Source organism: Nerophis lumbriciformis, linkage group LG33 (assembly GCF_033978685.3).
Source record: "Nerophis lumbriciformis linkage group LG33, RoL_Nlum_v2.1, whole genome shotgun sequence".
NCBI lineage: Eukaryota > Metazoa > Chordata > Actinopteri > Syngnathiformes > Syngnathidae > Nerophis > Nerophis lumbriciformis.
The window spans coordinates 26,277,501-26,297,500 of NC_084580.2; the positions used below are offsets into that span (position 1 = coordinate 26,277,501).

The 20,000-nt window shown below is 35.6% G+C and overlaps 1 protein-coding gene across 1 annotated transcript in view; it reads left to right on the forward strand.

Moving 5' to 3' along the window:
* Positions 1-442: 442 nt before the first annotated feature.
* The window catches only part of tgs1 (trimethylguanosine synthase 1), a 35,888-nt gene continuing 16,330 nt past the window's right edge, over positions 443-20,000 (forward strand). Inside the window, exons 1-11 of the mRNA XM_061928365.2 lie at positions 443-477; positions 555-666; positions 753-820; positions 2,792-2,922; positions 6,431-6,509; positions 10,553-10,630; positions 12,573-12,938; positions 15,068-15,194; positions 15,366-15,452; positions 16,113-16,305; positions 17,733-18,171. Of these exons, the coding sequence (XP_061784349.1) occupies positions 560-666; positions 753-820; positions 2,792-2,922; positions 6,431-6,509; positions 10,553-10,630; positions 12,573-12,938; positions 15,068-15,194; positions 15,366-15,452; positions 16,113-16,305; positions 17,733-18,171 (1,675 nt within the window). The 5' untranslated portion in view covers positions 443-477; positions 555-559. The remainder of the gene's footprint in view (positions 478-554; positions 667-752; positions 821-2,791; positions 2,923-6,430; positions 6,510-10,552; positions 10,631-12,572; positions 12,939-15,067; positions 15,195-15,365; positions 15,453-16,112; positions 16,306-17,732; positions 18,172-20,000) is intronic.

The following is a 20,000-nucleotide window of genomic DNA, read 5'->3' on the forward strand; positions in this document are numbered from 1 at the left end:
ATATATATATATATATGAAATACTTGACTTGGTGAATTCTAGCTGTAAATATACTCCTCCCCTCTTAGCCCCGCCCCCAACCACGCCCGGCCCCCCATCTCCCGAAATCGGAGTTCTCAAGGTTGGCAAGTATGGGTCAAGACCAAACTGAATTCCTCAACCATAAGGGGTGTGTTAAAAGTACCAAGCATAACGTCGCAATGCATTTAGCTTAAAACGCTTTTTAAAAACATTTAAATCATTTTATTATTTTATAGAGCTATCAATCTCATATGAATACATTTTTTTTTTTAAACAAGAATTTGCTACAGCCGAGCATCATTCAAACAAGGGATTTAAATAAAACAATTTAAAATAATAATAATAATAATAAATGTTTTTATTGTGAAAATCCATTTCTGGAAACCTCCGTGTTCCGCTCGCAATGCGGAAGTGAGGTCTGCGCATGCGGTCGCGATGTTGAACTAATTCGACACAGTACGTACAAACTACGACTTATTGACTTTTCATTGAGATGAATAAGTAAAGATTTGTGTTATTATTTGTACATTGAGGCACAATGATGCTGGACAAGAGTCGTGTGACTGTCGTGGCAGACATTTTATTCAGTAAAAAACATTCATCAGAAGCAGGAATCCACTGCTGCTGCTCCAGAGTCTTTGTGCAGTAAGTATACCTAATAATCATCTTTTTTATCAAACTATTGTACATTTAGGAGCAGATATCGCTGTTAAATGTGTTCTTCCTTCCAGGGACAGAGAACTGTATCGTTCGGACAAAAGACTCTTTTCATTTGACCAACCGGAAACTGCTTTTCAAGGTAAATTCAGATATTCTTTTTTTTTTATTTTTTGCTATTCCAGCATTTATCAATCACACTTTACTTTGTTGCTTATGAGCAACTTTTATGAAATATTCCATCCCGCTTTTGGCGACTTTGGCGCACTTCCGCTCAGTACCCGGATGTTGTTGTGATGGTCACGTGACACTAAGGGTGCCCAAAACATTCTGACAAACACAAAACGTTAAAAAGTGGAATAAAAGAGCCAAAAAGAAAAAAAAAATGTGTAATGTCGACTCTGATAACACACAAATGCTGACAGAATGTAGGAAGAATGTAAGAATAGTTTCAATGTTGTGTTTGAATTTCCAGGAAAACTGGAATAAATTCATTTTTGTCCTCAAAATTCTACACACAATACCCTGTAATGACAATGAATGCGTTTTTTTAGAGCTTTTTGCAAGTAAGAAAGACTGGACATTAGGGCTGCAGCTAACGATTATTTTTCTATCGATTAATCTATAGATTATTTTTCGATTAATCGGTTAATCTATAGATTATTTTTTCGATTAATCTATAGATTATTTTTCCTTTTACCGATTATTTTTTTTTATTTAAAATGAAGAGGAAAAAATAAATGTAGGCCAGTTTTTTCAAAAGGCATGGCTTTTATTTACAAAAAAAAAAGTATGGCCACTCAGTCAACATTGACAACAACATGACAAAATATTCTGTAACAATGTAAACATTTAAAACTTTTAACATTTAACAAAATTAAAAGTAGCTTATTTGCTTTTTAATGTGCAAATATAAAAGTAAACATCCAGTGCAAATCTTAATATTCTGGAATAGTATAAGCATTTTAAAAGTAAAAGTATTGCTTATTTTGCTTTAAAATGTGCAAAAATAAAGATAAACATCCAATTCAAAAAAGTGCAAAACGGAAATATTCTGTAACAAGTGTAAACATTTCAACAAAAGTAAAAGTATTGCTTATTTGCTAAAATGTGCAAAAATAAAGCTAAACATCCAATACAAAAAAGTGTACAGTGTAAACATTTCAACAAAAGTAAAAGTATTGCTTATTTTGCTTAATAACACAACAATGATAGTATGATTAAAGTGAAAGTTAATTGTTGGTTTGTACATAGTATATGTAACTGTTAATGTTGTAAAAGGTATTTGCACAACTAATTAACGTTAGCGTTTGTGACACGTCTTGTGCCGTGGGGTTCTTTCAGGACCGACAGACTGAACGCCAGACGGCTTTGCCAGGTTTACAATCTTTTCATTTTACACAAAGTCTTTTCTCTTCCAACTCTTTTCTCTTTCTTTCCTCGCTTTTCAGCTCCTCTTCCTCGCTCGCTCGTCGTCCCCTGTCTCTTGCGGCGTCACTCCCGGCGCGCCCCGCCTCGCCGCTCGCTCGCCGCCGCCGCCTCTCCACAGCGTTAAAGAGGAGCGCGTCTTTGTAAACACTGAACAGGCACGCCAAACGCGCCTCTCAGAGCAAACGGTGCTTTAGTTTATGAATTTACAACGCAGATACAAATGACACATTCATGTTTTTGTGTAATGATGACAACGTATACGCACGCGGACGAATGACTTGTTGATGGTGATGGCAAGAACGCTGTCGGGGGTTTTCTTTTCAAATGTTCCTTCATAGCCGTTGTGCTGCTATGATAGGCCATTTCCGCTCGACACAGTGTGCATACAACAACATTATTAGGCCGTTTATTGAAATACTCCCACACTTTTGACGACTTTTGGCGTGCTTTTTTCCCCTCGCTCGCATCGTCTGCTTTGCGCTCCGCCATGACAGTAGTGTGACGTAAATATGCGACGCGCCGACGCACAAAAACGGCGTCGACGTATTTACGTAACCGATGACGTCGATGACGTCGACTACGTCGACGCGTCGTTTCAGCCTTACTGGACATTACTGAAGCCTTGTTTGTAAGTACCGGTACTAATTCCATGTGAGTGTTTACATCATGACTTTATCCACAGAAGGCCACCACCAAGAAGATGAAGAAGAAGAAGAAGATGAAGAAGAAGAAGAATTAGATGAAGAGGCTCAGCTGATGTCTAGCATGGGTCTTCCTCTTGCCTTTGCCAGCTCTTCCAGACGACACAAAGAGGTATTTCTGTCTTCCTGACATGACTAGTTAGTGACGGGTTGATGAGGCGTCATGAAGCGTTTCGACACATTGCAAAACTGTATTGATACTGTGTCACTAAATACTGACATCTGCTGGACATTAAAAATCCCTACAGGCAACCTATGGACCGACTCAACTGACACTGATTTGATGCCCTAGTACAGGGGTCACCAACCTTTTTGAAACCAAAAACTACTTCTTGGGTACTGATTAATGCGAAGGGCTACCAGTTTGATACACACTTAAATAAATAAATATATTGTCATTTGTAAGTTACACGTAAGTGTGATTTAAACAAGAATACCTAAATAAATACATTTATATACCGTATTTTCCGCACTATTAGCCGCACCTAAAAACCACAGATTTACTCAAAAGCTGACAGTGCGGCTTACAACCCGGTGCGCTTTATATATGGATTAATATTAAGATTCATTTTCATAAAGTTTCGGTCTCGCAACTACGGTAAACAGCCGCCATCTTTTTTCCCCGTAGAAGAGGAAGTGCTTCTTCTTCTATGCAAGCAACCGCCAAGGTAAGCACCCGCCCCCATAGAACAGGAAGCGCTTCTTCTTCTACTGTAAGCAACCACCCGCCCGCGTAGAAGAAGAAGAAGAAGCGCGCGGATATTACGTTTCATTTCCTTTGTGTGTTTACATCTGTAAAGACCACAAAATGGCTCCTACTAAGCGACAGGTTTCCGGTTCATGAAAAGACGCAATCTCTCCATCCGCACACGGACTACTATTTCACAGCAACTGCCTAAAGACTTTCAAGAAAAGCTGGCTACTTTCCGTGCATATTGTAAAAACAAGATAGCTGAAAAAAAGATCCGGCCAGAGAACATTATCAACATGGACGAGGTTCCACTGACTTTTGATATTCCTGTGAACCGCACTGTGGATACAACGGGAGCACGTACGGTGAATATTCGCACCACAGGGAATGAGAAGTCATCCTTCACTGTGGTTCTAGCTTGCCATGCTAATGGCCAGAAACTTCCACCCATGGTGATATTCAAAAGGAAGACCTTGCCAAAAGAGACCTTTCCAGCCGGCGTCATCATAAAAGCTAACTCGAAGGGATGGATGGATGAAGAAAAGATGAGCGAGTGGTTAAGGGAAGTTTACGCGAAGAGGCCGGGTGGCTTTTTTCACGCAGCTCCGTCCATGTTGATATACGACTCCATGCACGCCCACATCACGCTGGTTTTTAATATATTATTAAAGTTTGACTGACCTATCTGACTGTTTTTTTGACATTCCTTTAGCGCAGTTAGATGCGGCTTATAACACGGGGCGGCTTATAGGTGGACAAAGTTTTGAAATATGCCGTTCATTGAAGGCGCGGCTTATAACCCAGGGCGCCTTATGGTGCGGAAAATACGGTATATAAAAAAATGGGTATTTCTGTCTGTCATTCCGTCGTACATTTTTTTTTTCCTTTAAGGAAGGTTTTTTGTAGAGGATAAATGATGAAAAAAAAACACTTAATTGAACGGTTTAAAAGAGGAGAAAACATGAAAAAAATTTAAATAAAATTTTGAAACATAGTTTATCTTCAATTTCGACTCTTTATAATTCAAAATTCAACCGACAAAAAGAAGAGAAAAATGAGCTTATTTGAATCTTTTTGAAAAAATAAAAAAAAGAATTTATGGAACATTAGTCATTTTTCCTGATTAAGATACATTTTAGAATTTTGATGACATGTTTTAAATCGGTTAAAATCCAATCTGCACTTTGTTAGAATATTTAACAAATATATATTTCTAACAAAGACAAATAAGTATTTCTTCTAGATTTTCCAGAACAAACATTTTAAAAGAAATTCAAAATACTTTGAAATAAGATTTAAATTTGATTCTACAGATTTTCTAGATTTGCCAGAATAATTTTTTTGAATTTTAATCATAGTAAGTTTGAAGAAATATTTCACAAATATTCTTCGTCGAAAAAAACAGAAGCTAAAATATTTATTATTCTTTACAATAAAAAAATAAATAAATTTACTTGAACATTGATTTAAATTGTCAGGAAAGAAGAGGAAGACATTTAAAAGGTAAAAAGGTATATTTGTTTAAAAATCCTAAAATCATTTTTAAGGTTGTATTTTTTTAGGGCCCGCAATGTCCCATTGCATAAGGACTCCCACAGGGAGTCCTTACTACATTTCATAATTGTATATCCTCGGGCTAAAATCTAAAGGAAGTTGGCAATTCCCCCTTCAAGACAAAAAAGTACTAAAAACAGTCACTTTTGCCTCTTTCTGCTGTAATTTGACCCCCTTAACATGCTTCAAAACTCACCGAACTGAACACACACATCAGGACTGGCTAAAACTGTGATCTAATGAAAAAACCTAACCCCAAATCTAAAAATTGTGCTCTACAGCAATTTTTTTTATAAAACGCACAAAAAACTGCTCCTCGGAAGACAAAAATGACAAAACTGCCTGTAACTCCCACTGGGAAGGTCGGAGAGACATGAAACAAAAACCTCTATGTAGGTCTCACTTAGACCTACATTTCATAAATTGACAACCCCCAGCTAAAATCAACAGGAAGTTTGTTATTCCCCCTTCAAAACAACATTTTTGTAAAAACCGGTCACCTTTCTTCAAAATCTATCTCCTCTGAGCGCGTTTGTCGTTTCGCCTTCAAACTAACACAGGTGAGAGATTAAACCCTTGTGTATAAAATAACAGAACAGTTTTTTAATACCTGCTCGGGTTTTGATTTTATGACCCTTCAAAGACCCGCTGCGCTGATGCTGCTGCACTGCTGTTTTTTTAAGATGGCTGCTTAAAAGCAGGAAGCACCAACGTGCCCACACAATGCAGACAAGGTAGGTACACTAGACAAAAGTCTTGGGACACTTCAGACTAAAAGTAGACAAAAGTATTGGGACACTTAGGACTAGCACCTGCCAAATACGCGGGCCCGAACAACGCTGCTTGCAGCTTTAATCTCTAAAATTGTATTTCTAAAAGTAATAAGAAGCAAAGTAGAAAATAAATGAATTTATTTAAACAAGTGAAGACCCATCCATCCATCCATTTTCTACCGCTTATTCCAAGGGAAGACCAAGTCTTTAAAATATTTTAATTTTATTTTTTTACACATTTTTATAAAAAAAAAGTTTTTCCGACGTATTACATTTTAGACGATTGCTCTTCTTAGTTATTATTTCTCCGGCTGTAGAAAAGAGCCGCTCACAGGGCACAGAGGAGGCGACACAGTTGGCGTATCGGTCACGTGACCAAAACAGCTCATGATCGGTCACGTGACTTTCTAAAAGCGGTACGCGCACCGACACAGGGTTTCGCTCTATGAGCTCCACGCATGCGCCGATGCATCGGTGTTGCCGGACCCATCACTAACCAGCAGTATTACATGTTCCTGACATGACTAGTTAGTACAAGACCAGCAGTATTACATGTCCCTGACATGACTAGTTAGTTAGTACAAGTTGTGTTGCTGTGACAGGAGAAAGGCTGCAAGAAAAAGTCAGCTCCATACCCGACTAAGCCTCTCCAAGACCAGCAGGAAGACACCACCAACCAAGGTCAGAACAATATTTCATTACATTGATTTTAATTCACTATTATCCTTTTAACTGTGATAGTTTAAAAAAAAAAAAAAGATTACATTAAAGGTCTTGGGGACCCAAAAGGGTCCCACTCATCAAAGTATTATTTGTTTACTCTTAACTAGGGCTGCAGCTAACGATTATTTTTCTATCGATTAATCTATAGATTTTTTTTTTCGATTAATCGGTTAATCTATAGATAATTTTTTTCGATTAATCTATAGATTATTTTTCCTTTTACCGATTTTTTTTTTTTATTTAAAATGAAGAGGAAAAAATAAATGTAGGCCAGTTTTTTCAAAAGGCATGGCTTTTATTTACAAAAAAAAAAGTATGGCCACTCAGTCAACATTGACAACAACATGACAAAATATTCTGTAACAATGTAAACATTTAAAACTTTTAACATTTAACAAAATTAAAAGTAGCTTATTTGCTTTTTAATGTGCAAATATAAAAGTAAACATCCAGTGCAAATCTTAATATTCTGGAATAGTATAAGCATTTAAAAAGTAAAAGTATTGCTTATTTTGCTTTAAAATGTGCAAAAATAAAGATAAACATCCAATACAAAAAAGTGCAAAACGGAAATATTCTGTAACAAGTGTAAACATTTCAACAAAAGTAAAAGTATTGCTTATTTGCTAAAATGTGCAAAAATAAAGCTAAACATCCAATACAAAAAAGTGTACAGTGTAAACATTTCAACAAAAGTAAAAGTATTGCTTATTTTGCTTAATAACACAACAATGATAGTATGATTAAAGTGAAAGTTAATTGTTGGTTTGTACATAGTATATGTAACTGTTAATGTTGTAAAAGGTAACTAATTAACGTTAGCGTTTGTGACACGTCTTGTGCCGTGGGGTTCTTTCAGGACCGACAGACTGAACGCCAGACGGCTTTGCCAGGTTTACAATCTTTTAATTTTACACAAAGTCTTTTCTCTTCCAACTCTTTTCTCTTTCTTTCCTCGCTTTTCAGCTCCTCTTCCTCGCTCGCTCGTCGTCCCCTGTCTCTTGCGGCGTCGCTCCCGGCGCGCCCCGCCTCGCCGCTCGCTCGCCGCCGCCGCCTCTCCACAGCGTTAAAGAGGAGCGCGTCTTTGTAAACACTGAACAGGCACGCCAAACGCGCCTCTCAGAGCAAACGGTGCTTTAGTTTATGAATTTACAACGCAGATACAAATGACACATTCATGTTTTTGTGTAATAATGACAACGTATACGCACGCGGACGATTGACTAGTTGATGGTGATGTCAAGAACGCTGTCGGGGGTTTTCTTTTCAAATGTTCGTTCATAGCCGTTGTGCTGCTATGATAGGCCATTTCCGCTCGACACAGTGTGCATACAACAACATTATTAGGCCGTTTATTGAAATACTCCGACACTTTTGACGACTTTTGGCGTGCTTTTTTCCCCTCGCTCGCATCGTCTGCTTTGCGCTCCGCCATGACAGTAGTGTGACGTAAATATGCGACGCGCCGACGCACAAAAACGGCGTCGACGTATTTACGTAACCGATGACGTCGACTACGTCGACGCGTCGTTTCAGCCTTACTCTCAACCCATAAATCTCAAGATCACCTTCAGATCTATCTGTCAATTAGGAGTTATTATTATTTTTCCATGTTTTTTTGTTGGTGTTATGCCCTTTTTGTCAAATAAAATGTTGGTGTTGAAATGGCAAACACACAAAATATGCAATATTTCCCCCCCAAAATGGGGAATATTTAATGTGAAGTAATTGGAGCCTTTTATATGTCAATAATTAATAACATTGATTTTGTTAAAATTAAAAAAAGACACTCAAATTCCTAGGGATCCGAAAGGGTCCCACTCATAAAAGTGTTGAAAAATAAGTCTTTTTTTTTTTTTTTTTTCTATGTTTTTTTTTCAATCTCTACATCAGTGGTTCTCAAACTTTTTTTGTCATCCCCCACTTTGGACAAGGGGAAGTTTTCAAGCCCCACCTGCCCCCATCGCCCCAACAGAGCGCTAATGCCAAGCTTTAACATTTTCAAATTTATTGAACATCAAGTTGTATACATTCAAACTCAATAACATAAAATAACACCAAGTTCAATGATAAATAAAATAACTGTGCAGCTGTGGTACAACTTGCATCAAGTTCAATAATAAATAAAATAACTTCCATCAAGTTCAATAATAAATAAAATAACTTCCATCAAGTTCAATAATAAATAAAATAAAAGTGTTATAACTTGCATCAAGTTCAATAATAAATCAAAAAAAGTGTTATAACTTGCATCAAGTTCAATAATAAATCAAAAAAAGTGTTATAACTTGCATCAAGTTCAATAATAAATCAAAAAAAGTGTTATAACTTGCATAAAGTTCAATAATAAATCAAAAAAAGTGTTGTAACTTGCATCAAGTTCAATAATAAATCAAAAAAGTGTTATAACTTGCATCAAGTTCAATAATAAATCAAATAAAAGTGTTATAACTTCCATCAAGTTCAATAATAAATCAAAAAAAGTGTTAACTTGCATCAAGTTCAATAATAAATCAAATAACTTGCATAAAGTTCAATAATAAATCAAAAAAGGTGTTATAACTTGCATCAAATTCAATAATAAATCAAAAAAAAGTATTACTTGCATCAAGTTCAATAATAAATCAAAAAAAAGTGTTATAACTTGCATCAAGTTCAATAATAAATCAAAAAAAGTGTTATAACTTGCACCAAGTTCAATAATAAATAAAACAAAAGTGTTATAACTTCCATCAAGTTCAATAATAAATAAATAAAAAAGTGTTATAACTTGCATCAAGTTCAATAATAAATCAAATAACTTGCATCAAGTTCAATAATAAATACAATAAAAGTGCCACTTTGCAATCTTTGCAAAAAAAAAAGGAGGAGCTATGCATTTGGCAAGACAGGGCAAGTGACAGCACTTTCCCCCGGGAGAGCCACCTTGCTTCACTGTGAAACAGCACGGCTGTATGATCAGCTCCCATTTCCTCACACAGTGCAGAGAACAGTCGCACTTTCAGTGGTCGTGTTTTGATCAAATTTACCGCGCTCACATCTGTTAAAACCTCATTGAGTTCGGGGCTGAGCTGCCTTGACGCGAGTGCTTCCCGGTGAATGACACAGTGTGTGCCCGTCACATTTTTGTTTCTCTGCAGGCGCTGGCTCTGGCTCGACGACCTTTGAGGTGCGAGTCACAAATGTATATATTTGTGTAATTGTGGTCCACACATTAGCCTGCTACCCATCCGCTCGAAAGTTTGTTCCGCTTAGCCCCGCCCCCATTAGTTACTGTTGCTATGTCTGTCAAACTTTCGCTCGTACCGAGAAATATAAAGCCTACAGTAAAAATAAGTACCGGTAATTTCCATTTATTTATATAGCGGATTTCACAGACAGAATCACAAAGTGATTTACAGTGTGTATAGACAATGAAAGCATAGTAAAAAAAATAATCTAAGAATATAATAATAAATAAAAAAATGTAAAGTGAAATTTCCTCCCGTTCCTCGCTCCCCACCTGTCATGTCTCTATTCCCCACCACTTTGAGAAACGCTGCTCTACATCAACTTCAGGTCTATCTGTTTTTGTTGCATTATTATGATTTGTTTTATGCCCTTGCTGTCAAACAAAACTATGTTTTAATAATGCAAACACACAAAATATGCAATATTTCCCCCAAAAAATATGTCAAAGTGGAAAATTTGATGTGAAATATTTGGAGCTTTGAATAGATCATAATTCATAACAACATTGATTTTGGTTCATTATTATTTTTTGACAGTTTAAAAACAAAAATACACTAAAGGTTGGGGTTCCACCCCCCCTTATAGTCGTGTAAGTATGATCACACTTTCTAGCTGTGTTTCACAACTAAGCGATCCTCGCCTCCATGGTGGTAAGTCAAGTAAGTTGCTGTTCTAAATATCCACATAAACAGCAGCATTTTGCAGTGTATGTGAACATGAAGCAGGAGTTAGACTGAGTGAATAAGAAAGTGATTTGATTGCTTGCACAGACGACCGGAACGGTTTGGAGGAAGAACTGGAGACGGAGAGCCTGGGGGACCACCATGAAGGCTGGCAGGCCTACTGGGGTAAAATATAGCACAAAAACACACAACTATGTAACAAACTATTAATAGTATTAAAATGATGTATAAAAATAGATATTTTTTGAAATATTATTTTTTTATATATATTAATACTTTGTCCAATAAAAAGTTTTATTATATCATATATATTTGTGTGTGTGGTAAAAACTTTTTTTTTTTCAGTTTGAATTTAAACATATATTTATATATATATTTATATATATTGAAAAATAATAAATATTACGAAAAATAATATTAAAAAAAAATAGCAATATTTTTAAAATGTTATTAATTTGAAAAAAATCTGATTTTATTTATATGTATATATATATATATATAAAATAAAATCTGATTTTTTTTAAATTAATAAAATAATACTTAAAAAAACAACAACATATATTTTAAAATGTTATTAATTAAAAAAACAGATTTTATATATATATAAAATAAAATCAGATTTTTTAAAATTAGTAACATTTTAATATATATTTACATGTTTTTAAAATATTTTTATTTTATATATATATATATATATATAAAATAAAATCAGATTTTTGGAAATTAATAATATTTTTAAAATATATGTATATATATTTTTTACATTATTTTTCCTAATTATTATTTTTCCATATATATATAAATATACATATATACATATATGTTTACATTTTTATATATATATATATAATGTATTTATATACATACAGTATATGTATATATATATAAAAACTGAATCTGATTCTATTTTACATATATACACATATATATAAAAAATAAAACAGATATTTTTTTTTTTTTTTTTATAATTTATATATATTTACAATAATAAAAAATAAAAACAGTTTTTTAATTGAAAATAATAACTATACAAAATAATTATTATTTTTCCATATATGTAAATATACATATATAAATATATGTTTACATTTTTATATCTATATATATATATATATACTATATGTATATATATATAAATATATACATACAGTATATATATATATATATATATATATATATATATATATATATATATATATAAAAACTGAATCTGATTCTATTTTACATATATACACATATATAAAAAATAAAACAGATTTTTTTAAATTTTTTATAATTTATATATATTTACAATAATAAAAAATAAAAACAGTTTTTAATTGAAAATAACTATACAAAATAATGTTTACAAATATATATAATATAATTGATATACATATAAAATAAAATAAATATATATTTTTAGGTCGCGGGGGGCGCTGGAGCCTATCTCAGCTACAATCGGGCGGAAGGCGGGGTACACCCTGGACAAGTCGCCACCTCATCGCAGGGCCAACACAGATAGACAGACAACATTCACACACTAGGGACCATTTTAGTGTTGCCAATCAACCTATCCCCAGGTGCATGTCTTTGGAGGTGGGAGGGGCCTATCCCCAGGTGCATGTCTTTGGAGGTGGGAGGGGCCTATCCCCAGGTGCATGTCTTTGGAGGTGGGAGGAGCCTATCCCCAGGTGCATGTCTTTGGAGGTGGGAGGAAGCCGGAGTACCCGGAGGGAACCCACGCAGTCACGGGGAGAACATACAAACTCCACACAGAAAGAGCCTGAGCCCGGGATTGAACCCAGGACTGCTCAGGACCTTCGTATTGTGAGGCAGACGCACTAACCCCTCTTCCACCGTGCTGCCTATTTTAATATTTAAAAAAACAACAACAGTATTTTAATATTGTTTATTTTTTTTATTTTTTTTTTATTTAAAAAAACCTGATTTTTTTTTTTATATATATATGTATATAAATAAAAAAAATTTGTATAATATATTTACAATGATAAAAAATATAGACTTTTTTAATTGAAAAGGTAATATTTAAAAAAATAAATATAAATATAAATATATATATAGAGAGAGAGAGATTTCCCAGAGGACAATAAAATGTGTGCTGCAGCCCAACAGGGTGAAGGTCTGCTGTGGAGCAGCTGGCAGGACAAGCATGGGTCTTTAGAAGGTTCCCAGGTGGCTCCTTGGGACCATCCCAGCACCAAGACCACCTGGGACCAGCACGCCACAGACACCTACTACCTGTACTGGGAGCAGTACTCCTACTGGGCAGCACAGGGATGGACCTGTGAGGCAGCGTCAGAGGAAGACTTCAACCTTCTTCTAGAACACAACTGCTCCTTACGCTCACCTGACTCTCAAACAACATGGCCTCAAGTTGCTACCCACGGCCTTCCAGACCAGCCCTGTGATGCAGGAGACTGTGGCAAGAAGTCTGATGTTTCCTCTCAGCAGGAAGCTACCCAGCCTACAGGTCAGTGACTTACACATACCATTATCATTATTATCAGTAGTAGTAGTCCATGAGCCATATCTATGACTCCCAGTGGATGATATTACCACCGTATTAAGGCCACGGTATGATATTACCACAGTATTAAGGCCACGGTATGATATTACCACAGTATCATATTACCACGGTATGATATTACCACGGTATTAAGACCACGGTACAATATTACCACGGTATTAAGGTCAGCGTATGATATTACAACGGTACTAAGGCCACAGTATGATATTACCACGGTATTAAGGCCACGGTACGATATTACCACAGTATGATATTACCACGGTATTAAGTACACAGTATGATATTACCACGGTATTAAGGCCATGGTATGATATTACCACGGTATTAAGGCCACGGTACAATATTACCACGGTATTAAGGTCAGGGTATGATATTACCACGGTATTAAGGCCACAGTATGATATTACCACGGAATTAAAGCCACGGTACGATATTACCACAGTATGATATTACCACGGTATTAAGTACACAGTATGATATTACCACGGTATTAAGGCCACGGTATGATATTACCACAGTATCATATTACCACGGTATGATATTACCACGGTATTGAGGTCAGGGTATGATATTACCACGGTATTAAGACCATGGTATGATATTACCACGGTATTAAGGCCACAGTACGATATTACCACGGTATTAAGGCCCCGGTATGATATTACCACGGTATTAAGGCCACGGTATGATATTACCACGGTATTAAGGCTACGGTACAATATTACTACGGTATTAATGCCCCAGTACAATATTACCACGGTATTAAGGTCAGGGTATGATATTACCACGGTATTAAGGCCACAGTATGATATTACCACGGTATTAAGGCCACGGTACGATATTACCACAGTATGATATTACCACGGTATTAAGTACACAGTATGATATTACCACGGTATTAAGTACACAGTATGATATTACCACGGTATTAAGGCCACGGTACAATATTACCACGGTATTAAGGTCAGGGTATGATATTACCACGGTATTAAGGCCACAGTATGATATCACCACGGTATTAAGACCATGGTATGATATTACCACGGTATTAAGGCCACAGTACGATATTACCACGGTATTAAGGCCATGGTATGATATTACCACGGTATTAAGGCCCCGGTATGATTTTACCACGGTATTAAGGCCCCGGTATGATTTTACCACGGTATTAAGGCCACGGTATGAAGACCATGGTATGATATTACCACGGTATTAAGGCCACAGTACGATATTACCACGGTATTAAGGCCACGGTATTAAGACCATGGTATGATATTACCATGGTATTAAGTACACTGTATGATATTACCACGGTATTAAGGCCCACAGTACGATATTACCACGGTGTTAAGGCCCACAATATTACCACGGTATTAAGGCCCACAATACGATATTACCACGGTATTAAGGCCAGGGTACGATATTACCACGGTATTAAGGCCAGGGTACGATATTACCACGGTATTAAGGTCATGGTATGATATTACCACGGTATTAAGGGCACGGTACAGTATTACCACAGTATTAAGGCCAACAGTACGATATTACGGTACCATGGTATTACGGTCACGGTATGATATTACCACGGTATTACGGTCATGGTACGGGATTACCATGGTATTAAGATCACGATACGATATTACCACGGAAACCCAAATACCGTGGTATGTACAAAACCGTTGCACCCCTCGTGATTGGGTCTGTAATGGGTCTGTACCTGGTCCTAAAATCTATGTCAAAGCCAAAGAAAATAGTTTCATTGTAGTTATTTACCAAATAATGCTTTGCCACAATGGCTTTCAATCCAATCCTCAACCAGGAATCAAACGGAATGGTTTTATTGTCATGTGGCTGACTAAGGTCTGCCAGTCCACTTCACGTTTGATGTACTTCAGACTCCCGACTAGCTGCTGGCAGCACCAGCCAAGTCAACTTCATGTTTGATGTACTTCAGACTCCCGACTAGCTGCTGGCAGCACCAGCCAAGTCAACTTCACGTTTGATGTACTTCAGACTCCCGACTAGCTGCTGGCAGCACCAGCCAAGTCAACTTCATGTTTGATGTACTTCAGACTCCCGACTAGCTGCTGGCAGCACCAGCCAAACAGTGACTTCCAGAATGTTCAATGGTGACCATGATGAGGATGATGATGGTGGAGATGAAGGTCCCTCAAGAGGACGTGCCAAGGTCAAACGCAGGTGACTTCAACACATCACCTTATCATACACACATCATCTTATCCAGCACATACACACATCATCTTATCATACACCACATACACACATCATCTTATCATACACCACATACACACATCATCTTATCCAGCACATACACACATCATGAATGTATAATCTCCTCCTGTGTTGCAGTCATGAACTTGATGCTGAGGAGACGCCTCATCTGTCACGTGATGAAGCCTGGAAGAGACTTGGACTCAAACACAATCCACAATCTATGTGAGTCTGATCAGTCTGGTTCATATCAGTCCATCACTTAGAATCCACAAATCCACGGTTCCAACCCTGACCCAGTCCATCACTTAGAATCCACAATTCCATAGTTCCAACCCTAACCCAGGCCATCACTTAGAATCCACAAATCCACGGATCCTACTCTAACCCAGTCCATCACTTAGAATCCACAATTCTACGGTTCCAACCCTGACCCAGTCCATCACTTAGAATCCACAAATCCACGGTTCCAACCCTGACCCAGTCCATCACTTAGAATCCACATTTCCACGGTTCCAACCCTAATCCAGTCCATCACTTTCACTCCACAAATCCACGGTTCCAACCCTGACCCAGTCCATCACTTTCACTCCACAAATCCACGGTTCCAACCCTGACCCAGTCCATCACTTAGAATCCACATTTCCACGGTTCCAATCCTAATCCAGTCCATCACTTAGAATCCACAATTCCACGGTTCCAACCCTGACCCAGTCCATCACTTAGAATCCACAATTCCACGGTTCCAAACCTACCTCAGTCCATCACTTAGAATCCACAAATCCACGGTTCCAACCATAACCAAGTCTATCACTTAGACTCCACAAATCCACAGTCTTAACCCTAACCCAGTCCATCACTTAGAATCCACTCCTTGTGTCTCAGGTTTGACAATGTGTTCGACTTCAAAGACGTTCCAGGCCAGAAGCGATGGAGGCGATGGTGCTCCAAGAAAGGTGGCAACAGCATCAACCAACACATCAGGTTCACAGAGGACCAGGAGGACCAGGAGGACCAGGAGGACCAGGAGGACCAGGAGGACCTGACACAGCCACAGTGCAGCAGCACCCTTCACAAGGTAAGACCGGGGAAGTGACCGCCTTACAAATATAGTCGATGATCAATAGAAGTGATTGGAATCAGAGTCCAAACTAGCCTTTAACCTCTCCTAGGACTTTGTTACGTAACTCTGTTGCTTTTCTCCATAGTCCACACTGCTTGGCTCTTGTTCTAGTAACAACATGGGCCCCCGGTCTAAGGGTTGTTCTCCCTGAAAGTCTTACAGAGTGTCTATGGATGTTCTCATTCATCCAGGTCTTGGTATTCCCTGTTCATACTCCTGGACTTAGATTGGTCACATCTCGTCTTGGACTTAGATTGGTCACATCTAGTCTTAGACTTAGATTGGTCACATCTAGTCTCAGATTTAGATCTGTCACATCTAGTCTTAGACTTAGATTGGTCACATCTAGTCTTAGACTTAGATTGGTCACATCTAGTCTTGGACTTAGATTGGTCACATCTAGTCTTGGACTTAGATTGGTCACATCTAGTCTTAGACTTAGATTGGTCACATCTAGTCTTAGACTTAGATTGGTCACATCTAGTCTTAGACTTAGATTGGTCACATCTAGTCTCAGATTTAGATTGGTCACATCTAGTCTTAGACTTAGATGGTCACATCTAGTCTTAGACTTAGATTGGTCAGATCTAGTCTTGGACTTAGATTGGTCACATCTAGTTTTAGACTTAGATTGGTCACATCTAGTCTTGGACTTAGATTGGTCACATCTAGTCTTAGACTTAGATTGGTCAGATCTAGTCTTAGACTTAGATTGGTCACATCTAGTCTTAGACTTAGATTGTTACATCTAGTCTTGGACTTAGATTGGTCACATCTAGCCTTGGACTTAGATTGGTCACATCTAGTTTTAGACTTAGATTGGTCACATCTAGTCTTAGACTTAGATTGGTCACATCTTGTCTTAGACTTAGATTGTTACATCTAGTCTTGGACTTAGATTGGTCACATCTAGTCTTAGACTTAGATTGGTCACATCTAGTCTTAGACTCAGATCGGTCACATCTAGTCTTAGACTTAGATTGGTCACATCTAGTCTTAGATGTAACCAATCTAAGTCTAAGACTAGATTCTTCTCGAGTCTAAGACTAGATGTGACCAATCTAAGACTAGATGTGACCAATCTAAGACTAGATGTGCAGACAAACCAGACAGTTGAATGCCCTGACAATACCAAGACCATGTCTGGGTGGTTGTGTTGTCAGGATGCAGAAGGACAGGAAGTAGCAGAAGTCTTAAATCCAGACAACATAAAAAGTTAGTACTTAGCACATAGCCTAACAAAGGTCAAGTGTTGTGTAGAGCCAACATAGGACAGAGCAGGTACATAAAGTGCTGTGTATGATCAGTGTATCTAACAACCACAACTTGAAGGCAACTTGAGAGAATGTAGTTTGCAGAAGTAAACAAACATCTTTTCACAGGTGCGTGACTTCCTTGAGAAGATAGTGTGTGAAGATCAGAGCTCGTCATGTGAGGAGATGAAGGTGTCACACTCTGATGTGTCCCCACAAGACCAGGAGAGGAAGGTGTCACACTCTGATGTGTCCCCACAAGACCAGGAGAGGAAGGTGTCACACTCTGATGTGTCCCCACAAGACCAGGAGAGGAAGGTGTCACACTCTGATGTGTCCCCACAAGACCAGGAGAGGAAGGTGTCACACTCTGATGTGTCCCCACAAGACCAGGAGAGGAAGGTGTCACACTCTGATGTGTCCCCACAAGACCAGGAGAGAAGTAGCAGCTCCTTGGACCCTGAGGAGTGTGAAGGAACATGTCTCCTTCCTCCTCTTCTTGATGAAGGAACATCTCATCCACACTTAGAAGTTCTGCAGATACCCCACACACCTGCTGGCAATGGTGGTGAGTAATAATCATCACAACATAAGTCATCATGACAATAACAACAATAGTAATCATAATAACAACAATAGTAATTATAATAATAACAACAATAGTGATCATAATAGTAATCATAATAATAACGATCATAATTATAACAACAATAGTAATAATAATAACAACAATAGTAATAATAATAACAACAATAGTAATCATAATAATAACATCATAGTTATAATAACAGTAGTAATCCTAATAATAACAACAACAAAAGTAGTCATAATAACAATAATAATGATAATAACAATAATAGTAATCATAATAATAACAACAAAAGTAGTCATAATAACAATAATAATGATAATAATATTAATAGTAATCATAATAATAACATAATAATCATAACAATAATAATAGAAATCATAATAATAACAATAATCATAATAACAATAGATGAGGTGGCGACTTGTCCAGGGTGTAGCCCGCCTTCCGCCCGATTGTAGCTGGGATAGGCTCCAAAGGGAATAAGCGGTAGAAATGGATGGATGGATAATAACAATAGTATTCATAATAATAACAATAATAATCATAATAAAAGCAATAATCATAATAATAATAATAACAATAGTAATCATAATAATAACAATAATCATAATAATAACAACAATAATAATAACAATAGTAATCATAATAATAATAATAACAATAGTCATAATAATAACAACAATAATCATAATAACAATAATAATCATAATAACAATAATAATCATGATAACAATAATCATAACAACAATAGTAATCATGATAATAATAACATTAATAATCATAATAACAACAATATTAATAATAAAAAATACAAATAGTAATTATAATAATAACAACATTAATAATCATAATAATAACAACAATAATAATCATAATAACAATAATAATCAAAATATCAACAATAATAATCATAATAATAACAATAATAGTAATCCTAAAAATACAAATAGTAATTATAATAATAACAATAATAATCATTATAATAATAACATTAATAATCATAATAATAACATTAATAATCCTAATCATAATAATAACAACAATAATAATCATAATAATAACAACAATTATAATAATAATCATAAAAATACAAATAGTAATTATAATAATAACAATAATAATCATAAAAATAATAACATTAATAATCATAATATCATAATAATAACAACAATAATAATCATAATAATAACAACAATTATAATAATAATCATAAAAATACAAATAGTAATTATAATAATAACAATAATAATCATAATAATAATAACATTAATAATAATAATAATAATAACATTAATAATCATAACAACAACAATAATCATAATAATAACCACAATAATAATAATAATAACCATAAAAATACAAATAGTAATTATAATAATAACAATAATAATCATAATAATGTTAATAATCATAACAACAATAATAATCATAATAATAACAATAATAATAATAATCATAATGATAATAACATTAATAATCATAATAATAACAACATTAATAATCATAATAATAACAACAATAATAATCATAATAACAATAATAATCAAAATATCAACAATAATAATCATAATAATAACAATAATAGTAATCCTAAAAATACAAATAGTAATTATAATAATAACAATAATAATCATTATAATAATAACATTAATAATCATAATAATAACATTAATAATCCTAATCATAATAATAACAACAATAATAATCATAATAATAACAACAATTATAATAATAATCCTAAAAATACAAATAGTAATTATAATAATAACAATAATAATCATTATAATAATAACATTAATAATCAT